The sequence below is a fragment of the Hyperolius riggenbachi genome, chromosome 11, assembly GCF_040937935.1.
Source record: "Hyperolius riggenbachi isolate aHypRig1 chromosome 11, aHypRig1.pri, whole genome shotgun sequence".
Lineage (NCBI taxonomy): Eukaryota > Metazoa > Chordata > Amphibia > Anura > Hyperoliidae > Hyperolius > Hyperolius riggenbachi.
In genome coordinates, this window is record NC_090656.1 from 242,178,401 (window position 1) to 242,199,221 (window position 20,821).

Below are 20,821 nucleotides of genomic sequence, written 5' to 3' on the forward strand. Positions count from 1 at the left end.
ATTCTTTTGGCGCCTCTGTCTGCATATATAGTAAAGTTTGCACACTCTTATTCCTACACAAAATCTTTCAGACGGCAATAAAATCACAGTTAAAAATGGGAAATATTAGTTCACCACAGTAAAGCCTGGTTCACATCAGCGTTTTCTGCGGAACGTAACCGTAACGTATACTGTACAAACGGAACGGATGTGAAAGGATGCAATGTTAACCTATTGGACCGTTCATATGCGTCTGTTGGTACGGATACGTTCCGTACATAGTTACATAGTTATTTGGGTTGAAAAAAGACATACGTCCATCGAGTTCATCCAGATGCGGTCCCCGCATCTAAAAATTGCTGCAGACCCTAATTTTCCGGACCGTTCTGCCCTGTGGAACGGATCCGGACAAAAATGCAGCAGCATTGGGGGCAATTGAGAACAGAATGTTTCTTCACACTAGTGAAGAAACGGACCGTTCCATTGGGGATGGGGGCATGGGCCGACGGGAACCTGAGCGACGTTATGGTGCAGCAGGTGGGTGAGGGAGGGTAAAATGCATACCTAATGTTCTGTAGCAGCTGGCAGTAGAGGCTTCCGTCTTCTTCCACGTCATGTGACTAGTCACGTGACGCGCTGTGTAGTCACAGCGGTAGAAGAAGAAGCCTCTACCGCCGGCTGCTACAGAAGATTAGGTATGTATTTGCGGTGAAACTTGAGTGAAAACTGATCCGATCAATCAATGATCAGATCCGTTTTCACTTCCATTCTGCAGTGTGCACAGAGCCATCTGGATCCGGTGAAGCAGAGTCCGGATTCGCTTACCGGGTCCGTTTGGCTCAAAAACGCAATGTGAACCGGGCCGAAGTAGTGTAATATGGCGTCTGAACATAAACAAATACCGCCGTCTGCTGTGATCGAATACAAATGTTCCCAAAAGTTTTCAACAAACTTCAGATAGTCTTTTATATGTAATTTTAAAGTTGCCTGAAGCTGACATTACTTTCTGCATCTCCGGAGCCTGTTTAATCTCATTTTGCCTCCTTGCCGATATTTAGCTTTCTGTTTATCATAAATCATGGCTGAAATCACAGCTAAGGCAGTCAGGTAAGAATATATATATATATATTTTCCAGCAGCATAAAATTCTCACAATGAACAAAAATAGCTCCTTAATTAGCGTCTGTGCGTCATTTATTATAATCCTTTCGTTAGATTTTAGGATAACCGTGTTATTTCTGGTAGGGATGATCGAGTATATGCAAATGCTTCCAAGTTTATGCAAATGTATGTTATTTTTTAATGTAAATATATGCAGCATGAAAAGGTTGATTGGTCCATTTTGAATCTGCATATATTTGCATAAAAATTAACATAAATTTGCATACTCATAAAATTTGCATGCCATTGCTCATCCCTAATTTCTGGCAGGTGTCCCCGTATGTGTAGCCTGACTGTTTGTCTTCTGCTCATTGTAGGAGGAGTTTGATTACAGCGGCAGCAGCTTCGCGGAGCCGTCCCTGGTGATGGAGAGCGGCGATTCCCCCGAAGGCGAGAACATGGGAGGTTGGTGGCCTGAATACGGTTCTCCTAACTCAGGTGTGACCCCACTAGACAGTTTATTGCCCCTTTTCGTCTGGCCCGTCCGGCAGACGAGGGGCGGAGCATGCACTGCATCTCATCGTGCCCATTTTATTTTTGTCCCCAACTTTTTGTTTTTCCGTTATTTTTATTTTAACTAATGGCTCACCGCGTGTTGGTTCCTAACACGTTAAATGGACGCTATCACCAAATCCAGCATGTGTTATGGGTGGAGAATCAGGGTGGCCTCTGCTGGGATGAAGACCTAGGCCTCGGGGGTAGGCCTGAACGATTTTAGGAAAAGATTAAATCGCATGATTTCTGTCAGAAATTGCGATTTCGATTCGATCCACGATTTTCTTCAAATGAAGCTTTAGCAGGCTGTAAGCCTCATTCAGAATTCTACTGTGCAAGGGAGGCGGGCGCTGAACTGTGATCCTGTAATTCCATATCCTAAGCCTGATTGCCTGCCACACTATTTGTAACTGACAGGCCCAGCTAGCAATGGAGGGAGAGGGAAAACAAGTGAGAGCCTGTGTGTGGAGGCTCTGAGGTAAAATAAAGTAAAGCTTTACTTGCCGGCTTCTTCCAGCCACTAACAGTCTACCTGAGGCAGCTCTGATGTTCCACTGTCCTGCAGAGGGAACCGAGTGAGAGCTGGTGGGCGGAGTCTGATGCCCGGCGCCTGCCCAGCTGATGACAGAGGAAGAAGCCAAAAGAGCTGATGACTGAGGAGAGGCGGCGCACAGCGGGAGAATAAGTTTGCAGGCGAACCGCCGGGAATGAGAGCCCCTGAGCTGCCGCGAATTGTACACAGAGCAGCAAGGGGGAGGGCGCGGGATATCGTAAAAAAATCGCCACTCTGACGATCACGGAATCACCGTTTCCGTGAACGCGATTTCGGTTTAAAAACGATAAATCGTTCAGGCCTGCTCGGGGGTCAGCACAAGGGAGGGGTGGGAATATTGGGGGTGGTCTATGATCAGAAGTTACACCCTCTGCTTCTAGGCCTCGGGGGCAGCACAAGGGCGGGAAAAAGGGACACAGAGGAAGTTAGAATCCTTGTATCTTCTAACATTCTGACTTCTCAATACGGCGATCTGCCAGCAGGGGGAGCAAGACAGCCATAAATAATAATAGAAGGATTTAATCCTTTGCATAGAGTAAACCACAAAGTGCATCTGCAGTCACCGGATTGAGACTGTAATGTTTTTGGTGTGGCTGGGCAGATATCCAGGAGCCTGTTGCTACATTTGTCTGAAAAGTGCTGCAGAAATGAGCTGTGTAAAGAGCAGAACTGTCTAAAGCCAGTTTAGGTGAAGCCGGTTAACATATGTTTATGAATGTGGAAGGTTACCCACAGGGAGTATATACAAGCACCCAATTACAAAGCAGGGGTGCCTGGCACGGCCAAAAGTGCTCTGCACTGCGCTAGCATGCCACGTGTGAGTCTGAGCAGGCGCTACTCCCATCTGTTTTGGAACACTTACAATAAAGGGAACCAGAGATGAAGTACCCTCATGTATTTTACCATAGATATCAGTGGGAACATTAGAGAAAACACCTACCCTGCTCTCTTTCATCCTTCACTGCTCAGCCTGCTTGTTATTAGCCCTGATAAAATCCCCCACTGAGCATTCAGACTGGCTTTGCTATAATGAATCCTGAGCAGAGCCACAAGGGGGCAGGCTTGGGCTTGAAAAGACATCAGAGAAGACAGTCAGCTATAATGATTCCTGAGCAAAGCCAGACTGAATGCTCAGTCAGGGAGTTTATCAGGGCTGATAACAAGGAGGCTGAGCAGCGAAGGATGAAACAGAGAGCAGGGTAGGTGTTTTCTCTAATGTTCCCACTGATATATATGGTAACATACATGAGGGTGCTTTGTCTCTGGTTCACTTTAACCATGCCACCCCTGGTCAGACTCTGAAGAGATAACAAGTGGTATGTCTTAATACATCTAGTGATTTTATGGCCTGATTGGCCATCAGATTCAATAATTTTATCCAATTGGAAAAAAGACGGTACCGCAAAAATCAAGCTCGATTTGACCGAGTTGAGGCTGAAATCGGTCAAATGTATCGATTGAACATGCTGGGATAGCAGAGGCCGACATGATCGATCACGTGCGCGGCGGTAACAGCATGCAATATCAGGGCGAATGCCACACAACCCCTGGCTACTGTCCCGCCAGATGTGTGACCAGCTGCCCCTCCTTCCTCCAGTCACATCCCATGAAGTTAAACAGCGCTTAACAATTTTTCCTTAAACAATCATTGCAAAAAAATTGTTGGAAAAATCGTGTTGAGTACAGACCTTTATCTTACATATGTTATGGCCTCACAGGGACGCTAGTCTAGAAAGTTTTACACGACTCTCCCACTAACATTCACAGCAGTTATTGTTTTCCCACGTACTGAATAATCCACTAGACAAGCCAAACCATTTGCTTTTCCCCCCAGAAATCGCAGTTTATTCCTCTGTGTGTGGAAAGTGGCCAAGTCGCTTTATAGTTGATCTAAACTTTGTACTTCCTGTCTGCTCTAAAAGATCAGGCACAGCATGATAACCTTTATGGGGAAAAAAATCTTCAGTACAATTTACGTGAATCCTTAAGAAAAGATGGATTAACTTTTAGGGAGCACAGAAAGGGTTAAGTGCTTCAGTCCTTTCCTGTACAGGCAGAGCTGCTGTGCCGTGTCACAGCTACTGATAAACCTAATTTATACTCTGATGTAGCTAAACAAACGCACACAGTTTGCCAGTAGTTCATGATGGCAGGTCTATATCAAGGAATTAGACCTCTAATTTTGTGGATTTGGTGATACTAGTGTCCATTTAAGCTTTATTTTTTGGTTGTCTGTGAATCATGTTTTGCTCACCTGTTTTCTTTTAGTTTTGAGGCATGTGCAAGCAGGATGAACTGCCTAGTTTGGCTCAAGGCTTCTTGTGGGTCTGGTAATGTTCCGTGTCTGATGTTAGTCACCGCTGAGTGTATGTCAGTCTCGGGTGTATTGGTGAAGCATGGCTAAACGGGACGGATGGGTAACACTTCTAAACTATATATATCAGAACATTATGAAGATTGCTTAGTAGAAGGAAGCATCATTTTGATGCAAGAAAAGATTCTCCTCTCCTTGAGCTGATAGTCGTTGGACCATCCCAACCACATGCTCACTTCTCGAGCACAGTAGTAAAACTGTCATCTGCTTTCCTAAAGAGATACAGGCTTCGTAACTGAAGGACCCCAGCGGCTGTCCTCTGCTATGCCTGTCTAAAATTGGAGAATGGTCCTTCAGCATCTACGTATATTTCTGCAGCTCTTCAGGAAAGCAGATGACAGTTACTACTGTGCTCCTGGGAGCTTTATATGTCATTAGGATAGTCCAACGACTATCAGCTCAAGGAGAGGGAAATATTTTCTTGCATCAAAAGGATGATTCACTGCTCCCCCGCGACAGGCAATAAAGTGAGCATCCCAGAAGCCTGTTGGTTAGAGGTATTATGTAGAATGTCATGTTAATCTAAACAGTAGCAAATATGTATTTATTAACTGTTAACTCTTCCTGCTATTTTCTTTCTCTTATGTATCAATATTTTTTTTTATTTTTATTTTTTATATATACATTTTGAGATAGTGGTCCTTTTACCGGGGTCTACTTGCACTCTATAATGGATACTTTAGGTCAGTGATCTGCAAACTAGGCTCTCCAGCTGTTAAAGAGGAAGTGTGGCGAAAATCTTAAAATTTAAACCGCATACAAGTAAGTACATTTCTCCCAGAGTAAAATGAGCCATAAATTACTTTTCTCCTATGCTGCTGTCACTTACAGTAGGTAGTAGAAATCTGACATTACCGACAGGCTTTGGGCTAGTCCATCTCTTCATGGGGGATTCTCAGCATGAGCTTTATACTTTATAAAGACATTCCCTGAAAAAGATTTACACAAAGATGCTGGCCAGCCTCCCTGCTCGCTGCACACTATTTTGGCAGTTGGATGGAGCAACTGCCATTCACTGAGGGCCCTTTTCCACTAGAGCGATTGTGATTGCTGAATCGCAAAATCGCAAATCGCTAGTGATTTTTAAATCGCTAAGGTTGCTACTTTATCATAGAAATCACGAGAAGTATTTTCCACTACAGTGATTCGATTTGGAAATCGCTAATCGCAAATCGCAATCGCTTGCTGGAGCGATTTTTACAATGATAATGCAATGCAAATGAAAATCGCAAATCGCAATCGCATAACAGAATTAATGAAAAATCGCAATCACTGGCGTTTGTGATTTGTGATTGCGATTGCTAGTGGAAAAGGGCCCTTAAGTGCCTTTAATAATAAAGAAAACCCTTATGTGCCTTTAATAATAAAGAAAACCCTTAGAACCCCCCATATGAGAAGATGGACTAACCCAAAACCTGTCGGTAATGTTAGATTGCTACTACTTATTGTGAGTGACAGCAACATAGCAGAGAAGTAATTTATGGCTCATTTTACTCTGGGAGAAATGTACTTCTTATTTGTATGTGTTTTAAATGTTAAGATTTTTGCGACAGTTCCTCTTTAAGGAACTACAAGTCCCACGATGCATTGCAGGAGTCTGACAGCCACAGTCATGATTCATAAAGGCAAATGCATTGTGGGACTTGTAGTTCCGTAACAGCTGGAGGGCCGAGTTTGCAGATCACTGCTTTAGGTAATCCCCCGTATTACATAGAAGTGGTAATATTGTACAATAAAAAATTGTATCATAAATGGGCACCCTAACATAAGTCACAACCTAAAATGTCCATTGAAATGTATACCTGCTTTAGGTGCCTACCAATGATGCAATCTTGATTGTACAATCTTGCCATGGAGGGATTGATGTAGTTTCCATTCAATGTACAGTTCTCCAGTTTACCCTTCTACTACATAGATTTGGTAAGATTGTACAATCAAGATTGTATCATCAATGGGCACATTCAGTAAAATAACTCCAATGTATGCGGTTACGTTGCGAGGTCGCCTGGACTCGGCATACATTGCGCGTCAGAAATGACTTTCCCATGAATGTAATCCATGCTCCTCAGCGCTTGCATGTGAGAGGACCTGTCTCCACTCGTCAGTGTCTCTGGGAATTTTCTGCACAGAACGGCAACCAGTGTTAATCGATGGGCTAGTTCTGACATGAAAGCATTTTTCACATGCAGAAAAACAACTGACAGCAATGCAGCACTGCTAGACAACTCGCGCAGAAAACTGACAGCAATGCAGCACTGCTAGACAACTCGCGCAGAAAACTGACAGCAATGCAGCACTGCTAGACAACTCGCGCAGAAAACTGACAGCAATGCAGCACTGCTAGACAACTCGCGCAGAAAACTGACAGCAATGCAGCACTGCTAGACAACTCGCGCAGAAAACTGACAGCAATGCAGCACTGCTAGACAACTCGCGCAGAAAACTGACAGCAATGCAGCACTGCTAGACAACTCGCGCAGAAAACTGACAGCAATGCAGCACTGCTAGACAACTCGCGCAGAAAACTGACAGCAGTGCAGCACTGCTAGACAACTCGCGCAGAAAACTGACAGCAATGCAGCACTGCTAGACAACTCGCGCAGAAAACTGACAGCAATGCAGCACTGCTAGACAACTCGCGCAGAAAACTGACAGCAATGCAGCACTGCTAGACAACTCGCGCAGAAAACTGACAGCAATGCAGCACTGCTAGACAACTCGCGCAGAAAACTGACAGCAATGCAGCACTGCTAGACAACTCACGCAGAAAACTGACAGCAATGCAGCACTGCTTGACAACTCGCGCAGAAAACTGACAGCAATGCAGCACTGCTAGACAACTCGCGCAGAAAACTGACAGCAATGCAGCACTGCTAGACAACTCGCGCAGAAAACTGACAGCAATGCAGCACTGCTAGGCAACTCGCGCAGAAAACTGACAGCAATGCAGCACTGCTAGACAACTCGCGCAGAAAACTGACAGCAATGCAGCACTGCTAGACAACTCGCGCAGAAAACTGACAGCAATGCAGCACTGCTAGGCAACTCGCGCAGAAAACTGACAGCAATGCAGCACTGCTAGGCAACTCGCGCAGAAAACTGACAGCAATGCAGCACTGCTAGACAACTCGCGCAGAAAACTGACAGCAATGCAGCACTGCTAGACAACTCGCGCAGAAAACTGACAGCAATGCAGCACTGCTAGACAACTCGCGCAGAAAACTGACAGCAATGCAGCACTGCTAGACAACTCGCGCAGAAAACTGACAGCAATGCAGCACTGCTAGGCAACTCGCGCAGAAAACTGACAGCAATGCAGCACTGCTAGACAACTCGCGCAGAAAACTGACAGCAATGCAGCACTGCTAGACAACTCGCGCAGAAAACTGACAGCAATGCAGCACTGCTAGGCAACTCGCGCAGAAAACTGACAGCAATGCAGCACTGCTAGACAACTCGCGCAGAAAACTGACAGCAATGCAGCACTGCTAGACAACTCGCGCAGAAAACTGACAGCAATGCAGCACTGCTAGGCAACTCGCGCAGAAAACTGACAGCAATGCAGCACTGCTAGACAACTCGCGCAGAAAACTGACAGCAATGCAGCACTGCTAGACAACTCGCGCAGAAAACTGACAGCAATGCAGCACTGCTAGGCAACTCGCGCAGAAAACTGACAGCAATGCAGCACTGCTAGGCAACTCGCGCAGAAAACTGACAGCAATGCAGCACTGCTAGGCAACTCGCGCAGAAAACTGACAGCAATGCAGCACTGCTAGGCAACTCGCGCAGAAAACTGACAGCAATGCAGCACTGCTAGGCAACTCGCGCAGAAAACTGACAGCAATGCAGCACTGCTAGACAACTCGCGCAGAAAACTGACAGCAATGCAGCACTGCTAGACAACTCGCGCAGAAAACTGACAGCAATGCAGCACTGCTAGACAACTCGCGCAGAAAACTGACAGCAATGCAGCACTGCTAGACAACTCGCGCAGAAAACTGACAGCAATGCAGCACTGCTAGACAACTCGCGCAGAAAACTGACAGCAATGCAGCACTGCTAGACAACTCGCGCAGAAAACTGACAGCAATGCAGCACTGCTAGGCAACTCGCGCAGAAAACTGACAGCAATGCAGCACTGCTAGGCAACTCGCGCAGAAAACTGACAGCAATGCAGCACTGCTAGACAACTCGCGCAGAAAACTGACAGCAATGCAGCACTGCACAGAAAACTGACACACAGAAAACTGACGAGAGGAGACCGGCCCTAATTGCTGCTTCAGTTTGCTTTTCCGATTGGTGGCGATAAGCTGTTTTTTCCCCACTGTGCTGTATTCACTGTTGTATTTTGATGTATTATTTTATGAACTGTACTTTTGTAATGCGTGAGCTCCATCTAGTGGCTGAGCGAGTGTGTGTCAGGCAGCCCTCGCTGGATGCAGCTTTGTTTTCTCCTAGGGGATATTTCACATCGTATCAATAAAATGCTGTTTAAAGAGACTCTGAAGTCTCTCTAAAATCCCGTTTTTACTTAAGTATCTTCATTAGCACTAATCCCCTACCTAAACTGCCGCATCCCGCGGCTGAAATCGCTATTAAACCCCCCAAATCCCAGGGCAAAAATTCTCGACTTTCTTGGTCATGGATTCTGCTGCCCAGGGAGGCCGTGCTTTGGGCTGTAGCTCCGCCTCCATTCTTGTCAATCAGTGCTGATCGCCGCCTCTCCCCGCCCCTCTCAGTGAAAGAAGACTGGGAGGGGCAGGGAGAGGCGGCGATCAGCGCTGATTGACGGGAGTAGAGTCAGAGCTACAGCCCAAAGCTCTGCCTCTACAGGAAGTGCTGCCCTAATCTCCCCCCAAGGATTTGGGGGGTTTAATATCGATTTCAGACACGGGGATGCAGCGGTTTAGGTAGGGCATCAGTGCTAATGAAGTTAGTTAAGTAAACACAGGATTGTAGCGAGACTTCAGAGTCTCTTGAAGATACCAGAAAGCAAGAAAATAAGAGTAATTTTGATAGTACTTTTTCACTTTCTTTTTGGTACTTTTTCAGTTGCAAAGTGCTGAAAAGTTATTATAAACCGAAGATAAAAATCCTCTCCCAGGAGAAAAAAGTGAATGGGAGCCCAAAGGGTCACAAAGTATAGAGATGACTACAGATGTGAGCAGTGGTAACAGTGATAATTCAGGGACAAATGCACAGCAAGAGTGGGATATCATCTGCCCTTACAGGGAATCTGAAGAGAAAATAGTCTTATGCTATAATGATTTGTATGTGTAGTACTGCTAAGAAATGACACATTAGCAGCAGAGATACGAGTCTCATATTGTTTCCAGTACTGGAAGAGTTAAGAAACTCCAGTTGTTATCTATGCAAAAGAGCGTCTCTGAGAGCTCCACCTTCTGAAGCTTTTATCTCAACTGTCTCTCACTGTATTTTCTTTGGTTAAGGTTTTACTACAGACGAAAGTTGAAAAGGTCATTAGCTCTGCTCTGTAAAATCATTTAGAATGCTGAGTAGTGTGTAAACTGCAAATATTAGAGGATGATGCAATGTTATAAAAAAAACAGTATATACCTGAAAATAAAAATATGAAACTATTTTCTTTGCAACTAATGTTCTATTAATTATCTGTACTACACATACAATTCATTATATCATAAGTTGTTTTTTTTTCCACTTCAAGACAACTGAAGAGAGAGGGATATGGAAGCTGCCATGTTTATTTCCCTTTAAGCAATACCGGTTGCCTGGCAGCCCTGATGATCCTATGCCTGTAATACTTTTAGCCACAGCCCCTGAACAAGCATGCAGCAGATCAGCTGCTTCTGACATTATTGTCAGATCTGACAAGATTAGCTGCATGCTTGTTTCTGGTGTGATTCAGATACTACTGCAGCCAAATAGATCAGTGGGGCTGCCAGGCAACTGGTATTGTTTAACCACTTAAGGACCGTAGGCTATTATTCACAACTTAGGCCACTGCAGCTTTAAGACGTGGCTGCAGGGCCATACAACTCAGCACATAAGTGATTTCCCCCCTTCTTTCTGCCCACCAACAAAGCTTTCTGTTGGTGTACTGTGCACGCTGCTGCGATGCGTGTTTTTTTTTTTTTTTTTTTTTTAATAAATATTTGTTTTATTTTTAATAAATGTAGCGTTTTTTCTTATTAATTCCACCCTCTGCCAGCCAATCACAGCGATTGGCGCTGTACACTGTAAATAGACACCGGTTTTGCCATCTAACAGTCTCCTAGCGACGATAGTGTACGCATCGGCATCTCCGCCCCTAGGACTTCACGCCAATTGGCGTTCAGTGGTCCTGGGGCTGCCGCTGCGTCGTTAAAGTGAACCAGAGATGAAGCACCCTCATGTATGTTACCATATATATCAGTGGGAACATTAGAGAAACCGCCTTCCCTGCTTTCTGTTTCATCCTTCACTGCTCAGCCTGCTTCTTATCAGCCCTGATAAAATCCCTTATACGGGATCCCTTGTACTTATAATTAACGTGATTTGTGCTGTGAAGCAAAGCCTGTTACACACATCACATTTTGATTGGCCAATCGTTGACCACGGTTACCACCTCCATGTAGTATGAGCGCTTATCTACACAATCTGTTCATAGCATTCAGTCTTTTGGTCCTCATACTACATGAAGGTGGTAACATTGGTCAGTGATTGGCCAATCAAAATTGCATGGGTGTATGCACCTTAAAGGGCAGCTGAAGTGAGACTATGGAGGCTGCCATGTTTATTTCCTCTTAAACAATACCAGTTGCCTGGCAGCCCTGCTGGTCTTTTTGGCTGTAGTATTATCTGAATAACACCAGGAACAAGCATGCAGCTAATCTGTCAGATGTGACAATAATGTCAAACACCTGATCTGTCTATGGCTGAAAGTATTAGAGGCAGAGGGTCAGCAGGACAGCCGGGCAACTGGTATTGCTTAAAAGCAAATAAACATGGCAGCCTCCATATACCTCTCTCTTCAATTGTCCTTTAACAGTTTTCATAATTGATACAGGTGCTCAAGAGAAACTCACTCTGGAAAAGTCACATGACCTAGAAATCTCTTGGCAGCTGAGTGGGAGTTTATTCCCCAGCACAGAGCATCGACCTGGCCCCTCCCACTTCCTCAGGAAGGAGTAGGTGGGCGGGGTCATCTGTGTGCACAGGTGCCGTCTCCCAGCTCCTCCCTCGCGTATCTCCTGTGAGTGTTGATTGGTGGAGGAGGATTTTGGTTCAGACTCAGCAGACTGTATTTGACATTAGTAGGGGTGGTACTCCCATGGCTTGACGCTTTGCTGTGACCTCTGCATTGTCCAGGGTTACGAGTGGTGGTGGAAGAGCTGGAGCTGGAGAGGAATCAGCTGCAGGAACAGATTATGACCCTGGAGGAACGATGTCAGGAGCTGGAAGACCGAATGCAACTCCAAGCTCGCATAGAATCCTTGCAGGTAAGTCCAACGTGTGTCTTCTGCTGGGGAAACCGCACACATACGGCTGGCTGTGCATTATAATCGGAGTTGTGCAGCATGTTGTAGCTTGAGGGACAGTCACTATCTGACCTGTTCCTGCATCCTTCTCCAGAGACCATGTGCCATGTCCATGCCTGTAATTCTCAGTTGTTACCTGAAGTGGTTACTAAAATAAGTCTCTCTTTTTTTTCACCCTGATAATTTATTGCATCTAGGCAGCCATTCCAAAAGAAAATTTAAATTCAGCTGGAGCAATAGTCTAATGTAGCTCAGTCTAGCCTGACTGCTGCTGTATGCCCCTCCCCTCTGATGACTCGTTCTTGCTCCTGTATGTCACTCCAGGCCCCTCCCCTCTGATGACTCGTTCTTGCTCCTGTATGTCACTCCAGGCCCCTCCCCTCTGATGACTCGTGCTGGCTGCTGTATGTCACTCCAGGCCCCTCCCCTCTGATGACTCGTTCTTGCTCCTGTATGTCACTCCAGGCCCCTCCCCTTTGATGACTCGTTCTTGCTCCTGTATGTCACTCCAGGCCCCTCCCCTCTGATGACTCGTGCTGGCTGCTGTATGTCACTCCAGGCCCCTCCCCTCTGATGACTCGTTCTTGCTCCTGTATGTCACTCCATGCCCCTCCCCTCTGATGACTCATGCTTGCTGCTGTATGTCACTCCATGCCCCTCCCCTCTGATGACTCGTGCCTGCTCCTGTATGTCACTCCAGGCCCCTCCCCTCTGATTACTCGTGCTTGCTGCTGTATTTCACTCCATGCCCCTCCCCTCTGATGACTTGTGCTGGCTGCTATATGTCACTCTATGCCCCTCCCCTCTGATGACTCGTGCTTGCTGCTGTATGGCGCTCCATGCCCCTCCCCTCTGATGACTCATGCTTGCTGCTGTATGTCACTCCATGCCCCTCCCCTCTGATGACTCATGCTTGTTGCTGTATGTCTCTCCATGCCCCTTCCCTCTGATGACTCCTGCTTGCTGCTGTATGTCACTCTATGCCCCTCCCCTCTGATGACTGGTGCTTGCTGCTGTAAGTCACTCCATGCTCCTCCCCTCTGATGACTCGTGCTGGCTGCTATATGTCACTCTATGCCCCTCCCCTCAGATGACTCATGCTTGCTGCTGTATGTCACTCCATGCCCCTCCCCTCTGATGACTCATGCTTGTTGCTGTATGTCTCTCCATGCCCCTTCCCTCTGATGACTCCTGCTTGCTGCTGTATGTCACTCCAGGCCCCTCCCCTCTGATGACTTGTGCCTGCTCCTGTATGTCACTCCAGGCCCCTCCCCTCTGATGACTCCTGCTTGCTGCTGTATGTCACTCCATGCCCCTCCCCTCTGATGATTTGTGCTTGCTGCTGTATTTCACTCCATGCCCCTCCCCTCTGATGACTTGTGCTGGCTGCTATATGTCACTCTATGCCCCTCCCCTCTGATGACTCGTGCTTGCTGCTGTATGGCGCTCCATGCCCCTCCCCTCTGATGACTCATGCTTGCTGCTGTATGTCACTCCATGCCCCTCCCCTCTGATGACTCATGCTTGTTGCTGTATGTCTCTCCATGCCCCTTCCCTCTGATGACTCCTGCTTGCTGCTGTATGTCACTCTATGCCCCTCCCCTCTGATGACTGGTGCTTGCTGCTGTAAGTCACTCCATGCTCCTCCCCTCTGATGACTCGTGCTGGCTGCTTTATGTCACTCTATGCCCCTCCCCTCAGATGACTCATGCTTGCTGCTGTATGTCACTCCAGGCCCCTCCCCTCTGATGACTCATGCTTGTTGCTGTATGTCTCTCCATGCCCCTTCCCTCTGATGACTCCTGCTTGCTGCTGTATGTCACTCCAGGCCCCTCCCCTCTGATGACTGGTGCTTGCTGCTGTAAGTCACTCCATGCTCCTCCCCTCTGATGACTCGTGCTGGCTGCTATATGTCACTCTATGCCCCTTCCCTGTGATGACTCGTGCTTGCTGCTGTATGTCACTCCATGCCCCTCCCCTCTGATGACGCGTACTTGCTGCTGTATGTCACTCCATGCCCCTCCCCTCTGATGACGCGTGCTTGCTGCTGTATGTCACTCCATGCGCCTCCCCTCTGATGACTCGTGCTGTACGTCACTCCATGCCCCTCCTCTCTGATGACTCGTGCTGTACGTCACTCCATGCCCCTCCCCTCTGATGACGCGTGCTTGCTGCTGTATGTCACTCCATGCCCCTCCCCTCTGATGACTCGTGCTGTACGTCACTCCATGCCCCTCCCCTCTGATGACTCGTGCTGTACGTCACTCCATGCCCCTCCCCTCTGATGACTCGTGCATGCTCCAGTATGTCACTCCATGCCCCTCCCCTCTGATGACTCTTGCTTTGAGTCCTCAGTAAGAAGGGTTGGCCAGTGATCACAGGTAGAAAGCTGTGTTGAGCTACACAGTAACATTGCAACTTTTATCTGGGTATATAAAAAAAAGAGGAAATATATTTGTGTCTAGAAGCAGTAGCTGTGCTTTCATTAAACACGTTTATTTGGGAATGTACTTGGATTCACAGAATCCACTACAGGAATGACTTGTAGGATAATCAGCCAGTCGGCATCCTCCTATCTTCCTGTAGACATACGGCAGGTCTGTAGCTGAGAGCACATCTCTCGTATTCCAGGTCTTCTAACTACATCTTTTAACGCAGGTAACATTTGATGTAGATGAAGACAGTCTCCCGTCCTTGCAGGTGTGTGGCGCTCTTGTGCTTGGTGTAGTGCGGGTGGGGCGTGGAGTAACACCATACTGCTTTGTGTGTCTCACTGATCTCTTGCGCACGGCTTCCTTCGCGGTTGTGTTTGAGGTGCTACTAACACGTTTGGCATTATTTCACTAAAATAGTTTGAAGTTTGTGACGAGAATTTTAGTTTGGACAACCTGTTCTTAAAGAGAATCTGTATTGTTAAAATCGCACAAAAGTAAACATACCAGTGCGTTAGGGGACATCTCCTATTACCCTCTGACACAATTTTGCCGCTCCTCGTCGCATTAAAAGTGGTTAAAAACAGTTTTAAAAAGTTTGTTTATAAACAAACAAAATGGCCACCAAAACAGGAAGTAGGTTGATGTACAGTATGTCCACACATAGAAAATACATCCACACACAAGCAGGCTGTATACACCCTTCCTTTTGAATCTCAAGAGAACATTTGTGTGTTTCTTTCCCCCTGCAGCTATCTTCCACTGAAGTGTCAGGCTGTTTCTTCCTGCAGAGTGCAGACAGCTCTGCCTGTATGGAATTCCTCAGTATGTGAAAGCCCAGCCAGCTCAGAGGAGGATTTATCCAGCTTGTAAAAGATAAGAGAGAAGCTGCCCTAATCTAAATAATACACAGGCAGTGTGCAGAGAGGGGCCTGGAGGGGGGAGATGCATCACAGAACCACAACACTGAAGAACTTGGCAGCCTTCCAGACACAGGCTGACAAGTCTGACAAGAGATAGATAAGTTGATTTATTACAGAGATGGTGATAGTAGAACGTGCTGCAGTAAGCCAGAACACATTAGAATAGCTTTTGGAACTTGTAGGATGATAAAAAACAGGATGCAATTTTTGTTACGGAGTCTCTTTAAAGAGTCACTGAAGTGGAAAATAAATTATGATATAATGATTGGTATGTGTAGTACAGCTAAGAAATAAACTATTAAGAGCAGAGATATAAGTCTAATGTTGTTTCCAGTACAGGAAGAGTTAAGAAACTCCAGTTGTTATCTATGCAAAAGAGCCATTGAGCTCCACGTCTTTCAAAGTCGCACAGAGCTCTGTCTTCTGAAGCTTGTTATCTCAAGTGTCTGGCACTGTATTTTCTTTTTCTCTCCAGAGGACAGGTCAATAGTTCACTGGCCTGCTCTGTAAAATAATTCAGAATGCTAAGTAGTGTGTAAACTGCAAATACTAGAGAATGATGCAATGTTAAAAAACATATAAAAATGTTAACTATATAACTGAAAATAAAAAAGAGAATATTTTCTTTGATACTAATCTTCTAGTAATTATCCGTACTACAAAACCAATTCATTGTATCTTAAAAAAAAATTTGCTTCAGTGTCTCTTTAATCAAGCATGCCCGAGGCCCACAAGGACTTTCTTTTGTGGCATTTTCTGGTAGAAAAAGGCTGGTTTCCGGGTAAGACGTTAAAGTCCCACGTTACAGCAGCCAGTAACGCAGCCTAACTCACAGCTCTGTAAAATCAATGTGCTGTTCACAGTGCACACGTTGCGTTACATTGTACTGCAGCATGTTTAAACAAAGTGCTGCATGCTGTATGTTACACTGGGCTAAGCAGCGTTAGACTGTTTGCACATGCTCAGTAATGTTGGAGGAGGAGGTCTCCCCTCCTCCGTGGCCAGCCACATGGCTAATTAATATTCACTGCACTGCAGAGACTCGTGGTGGGACTGTAGTGTTGTCCGGATCATGAACGAATCGTTCATTTGATCCGGATCTTTTTTGTGAGTCGAATCATCCGGATCATCACAATGAAAGATTCGGTTCACAGTGGATGTCTGTCTGGAAGAAACAGGAACATACAGAATGTACAGTGCAGGGAAAGGCCTGTCCTGCTAGTCATTTCACCCCCAGTCTGCTTCCCTAGTAAAATGATTCCAGCGGTGCTCCCATTCAGTCACCAATAACTTTATCACTATTAATCACACCTAAATGATCTATGCATATGGGGGGGTTCGCAAAAAAATTGGTTCTTTTTGGGTGGTACTTTTTTTTTACTAAAAATTATTTTATCTATTTTACATGCATTTTAACAGGAATCAAACATATAGTTTTTAAAATACAGTGTGCTACTGTGGATAAAACCCACACATTTTATTTTCCCATTTGTCCTGGTTATTACAATGTTTAAATTATGCCCTTATTTACAAAAATAACAGCAATATACCCTCATGGCATATACATATATCAAAAGCTACAGTAAGTCTTTAACGTAACAATTTATGTATTCTATTTTAAATTCCATTACATTGGCTTTTTTTTTTTTTTTTTTTACAAAGTTTTTATTTGGTAACTATGGGGCAACATAAAGGTTAATGGGATTTTTATATATGTATTGAGGATTTTTCTTTTCTAATAGACAAATCTAATAGTGTAGTGCACTTTTATATTTGACCACTAGATTACACCTTTCTAACTAAAGAGAAAGTTAGTTTTTATTTATTTAATTTTTTTTGTTGCTTTTTTTTATTTACAGTTTTTCAAGGAATAATCTCTGCTGTTTGTTACAGCGGAGGATTATTCATGAATCAGGCACTTTGAATGGCTTTGGGAGCATATGTTCCCGTTCACCAACCTGTCCTCTAACGGCCGCTGTGCACGCCGCTCATAGGAAACAGAAGATGAGTATCTATGCCCCTGGGACTTTAGGTGAAGTCCTGTGGGCCATTGATAAACTACCCCTAGTATAAGAAGTGGTTAAAGGGAACCTAAACTGAAAGGGATATAGATGTTTCCTTTTAAACAATACCGGTTGCCTGGCAGTCCTGCTGATCTCTTTGGCTGCAGTAGTGGCTGAATCACACACCTGAAACAAGCATGCAGCTAATCCAGTCTGACTTCAGTCAGAGCACCTGATCTGCATGCTTGTTCAGGGGCTGTGGCTAAAAGTATTAGAGACATAGGATCAGCAGGGCTGCCAGGCAACTGGTATTGTTTCAAAAGGAAAAATCCATATCTTTCTCAGTTTAGGTTCCCTTTAAACTTAGGGCCCATTTCCACTGTGCAACCAACATTTTCGCATTGCGAAAATTCCCATTCGTACTGAAAACAATGTAATTGTTTTCATACAATACGTTTTTTGTTGTCCGTTCCAATCGCAAAAAAAAAATCTGACAGTTTGCTGCAACTGTTTGCAAAAGATATGCAAACATTTGCATACAATAGCGCAAAAATTTACATATGGAAAAGCTAATGCAAAATGTAATATCCCTCTGGATATGGGCCCTTAGGAGGTAAATGCCAACTTAGGACCCAGGCACACTCTTGCGTTGCTCTGCATTGAGTGCGACAGCCCTGCGTTGTGCATCTCTGTCCCCCACTATCTGCTGCTGTCCCCCACTTCTGCCCCTTCCATTTTTTTGCATGATTTAGTTTCTACCTCATTCAGTAAAACGGAGCAGATCTTTGCATTCATAAAAAGAGAATTGTTCAGCACTAGCATGAGAAAAGCGATTGTGTCGCAAGTATGTTTTCCTGTGTGGTTTCACTTCACCAGTTGTTAGAGCAGCCCCTGTTGTGATCTGATGTAACTTGAGGGATTGGGACCAGAATAATCCAGGGAAAGGAAAAATACCAAGAGGAAAACCAGGAGCCAGTATAATGCAATATGAAAATACCCCAGAAATAGACCAAACAGAAGTACTCCCTGGTAGCAAATACTTGCAGCACTGCCTGCAGCAGATTCCAGTCCTGCTCAGGATCGAGTTGGTAGCCAATTGGCTGCTCTCCTGGCAATCATAAAGTAGTTTCTCAAGAGATTTGACTAAAATGACAACCTCCCTACCGAGATGCACACAGTGGAATACTGATGGATGGAAACCATTAAAATCATTTACAAAGAAAGGACAGTAGTTAGCTGACCCCACCTAAAGGAAAAAAAATACAGTCTCGTCTACGATTAAAAGAGTATTTATTGCAGAAATATATGGATAAGGACGGCTAGTTTCGTGGACGTCCCCCCCGCTTCTTCAGGTAAATACCAACAATGTGGCAGGTGGCTATGGTGGTCTGATATGACCTAGTTGGCAGCAAGGGATTCTCAGTGACATGCTAATACATGTGAGGTGGTGCAAACTCTATGCTAATTTTATGCAGTTTAGGAATGGACAAGGCTGTCAGAATCCGACCGGAATAAAAGCATTGACACAAAACCTCTGCTCTTCATTAACGGTAATTGGTAGAATGGAAGATGCTCCAATGGTTAGTTGTAAATGTCCTTCCTGTAACAAATCATCACAGCTCGCTGTCTCGGATGTCTTGCGCACAGCTGCCCGAGAATACATTTATGATTTTAGGTTTTACTCAAAAAAATGATTCAACGTATAAATTAGAAAATCTGGTCCCCTAAAATCATACATACAGTATATAATATTTGGTGTTTGTCCACATGGACGGCATATTTGATTAAAGAATGGTCGTCCAGATGTTGTGTGAGGGGAACTCTTATTTTTAATACACGAGGGACAGAATTTGTTGTGATGGACTAGTGTTTATTTCATATTTTGTGTTGTCCAATTTTCTTTTAGTAAATTTGTGAGTTTTTCTTGCAGAAGCCCTCTTATGATTTTTTTTTTTTCTTTAAAGAGAACCCGAGGTGGGTTTGAAGAATATTATCTGCATACAGAGGCTGGACCTGCCTATACAGCCCAGCCTCTGTTGCTATCCCAAACCCCAATAAGGTCCCCCTGCACTCTGCAATCCCCCATAAATCACAGCCACGCTGCTGACACACAGCTTGTCAGAGAGGGCTGTGTTTACATCTGTAGTGTCAGTCTCGGCTGCTCTCCCCACCTCCTACAGAACTCCGGTCTTTGCCTGCGTCCCTTCCCTCCCCGCTGATTGGAGGGAAGGGACGGGGGCAGGGACTGGAGCTATGCAGGAGGCGGGGGAGCAGCCGAGACTGATACTACAGATGTAAACACAGCCTGCACAGTGTGGCTGTGATTTTTGAGGGATTGCAGAGTGCAGGGGGACCTTAGGGGGGTTTGGGATAGCAACAGAGGCTGGGCTCTGTAGGCAGATCCAGCCTCTGTATGCAGATAACATTCTTTAAACACACCTCGGGTTCTCTTTAAAGAGAACTACAGACAAAGCACCCCCATGCATTTTACCATACATATCAATGGGAACATGATAGTAAACACTTTGCTACTAGCTGTAGCATTTGCTCATCCAGGAGGTTTGTCAACACTTCTCTGCATTGACCAATAAATACCACGATAGTGGTACTTTAAAGTGAACCAGAGACGAAGCACTCTCATGTATTTACCATATATATCAGTGGGAACATTAGAGAAAACACCTACCCTGTTCTCTGCTTCATTCTTCACTGCTCAGCCTGCTTGTTAGCAGACCTCCTGATAAAATCTCTGACTGAGCATTGTCTGGCTTTGCTCAGGAATCATTATAGCTGAGTCTGTCTTCTCTGATGTCTTTTCAAGCCCAAGCCTGCCCCCTTCTGGCTCTGCTTCCCTGCTATGTATCCTCGTAGCGAGAAAGCAGAGCCAGAATGGGGCAGGCTTGGGCTTGAAAAGACATCACAGAAGACACTCTATATAATCATTAGGGGAAAAGCTGGACTGAATGCTCAGTCGGGGATTGATAACAAGTAGGTTGAGCAGTGAAGAATGAAACAGAGAGCAGGGTAGGGGTTTTCTCTAATGTTCTCACTGATATATATTGTAAAATACATGAGGGGGCTTCATCTCTGGTTCTCTTTAAAGGGAAGATCCGTGCAGACTATAAAAAACAAACTGCACTTACCTGGGGCTTCTTCCAGCTCCTGGCAGTAGATCGGTGCCCTCGGCGCAGCTCCTCTCCCTCTGGGCGTCCAGCGGTGAAGAAGCCGACCTCGCCAGGTCGGTTTCCAGGTTGGCGTCATGTGCACTCCACGGCGCGGGTCACGTGGTGTGTGTGACGTCATGGGGTCTCTACTGCGCAGGCGTAGTAGTTCTGCGCTTGCGCAGTAGAGACCCGATGACATCCCTACACCACGTGACCCGCGCCGTGGAGTGCATGG

General features: G+C 45.5%; 1 protein-coding gene across 7 annotated transcripts in view; it reads left to right on the forward strand.

Annotated features, from left to right (window-relative positions):
- LOC137538247 (golgin subfamily B member 1-like) overlaps nt 1-20,821 on the forward strand; it is a 185,883-nt gene that overhangs the window by 94,713 nt on the left and 70,349 nt on the right. For 4 of the 7 annotated variants that reach the window (XM_068260302.1, XM_068260304.1, XM_068260307.1 and 1 more), the window contains exons 16-18: nt 1,458-1,578; nt 11,895-12,025; nt 14,723-14,764. In XM_068260302.1, coding sequence (XP_068116403.1) covers nt 1,458-1,578; nt 11,895-12,025; nt 14,723-14,764 — 294 coding nt within the window. The remainder of the gene's footprint in view (nt 1-1,457; nt 1,579-11,894; nt 12,026-14,722; nt 14,765-20,821) is intronic. The other 3 variants (XM_068260305.1, XM_068260306.1, XM_068260308.1) reach the window with 3 other exon arrangements.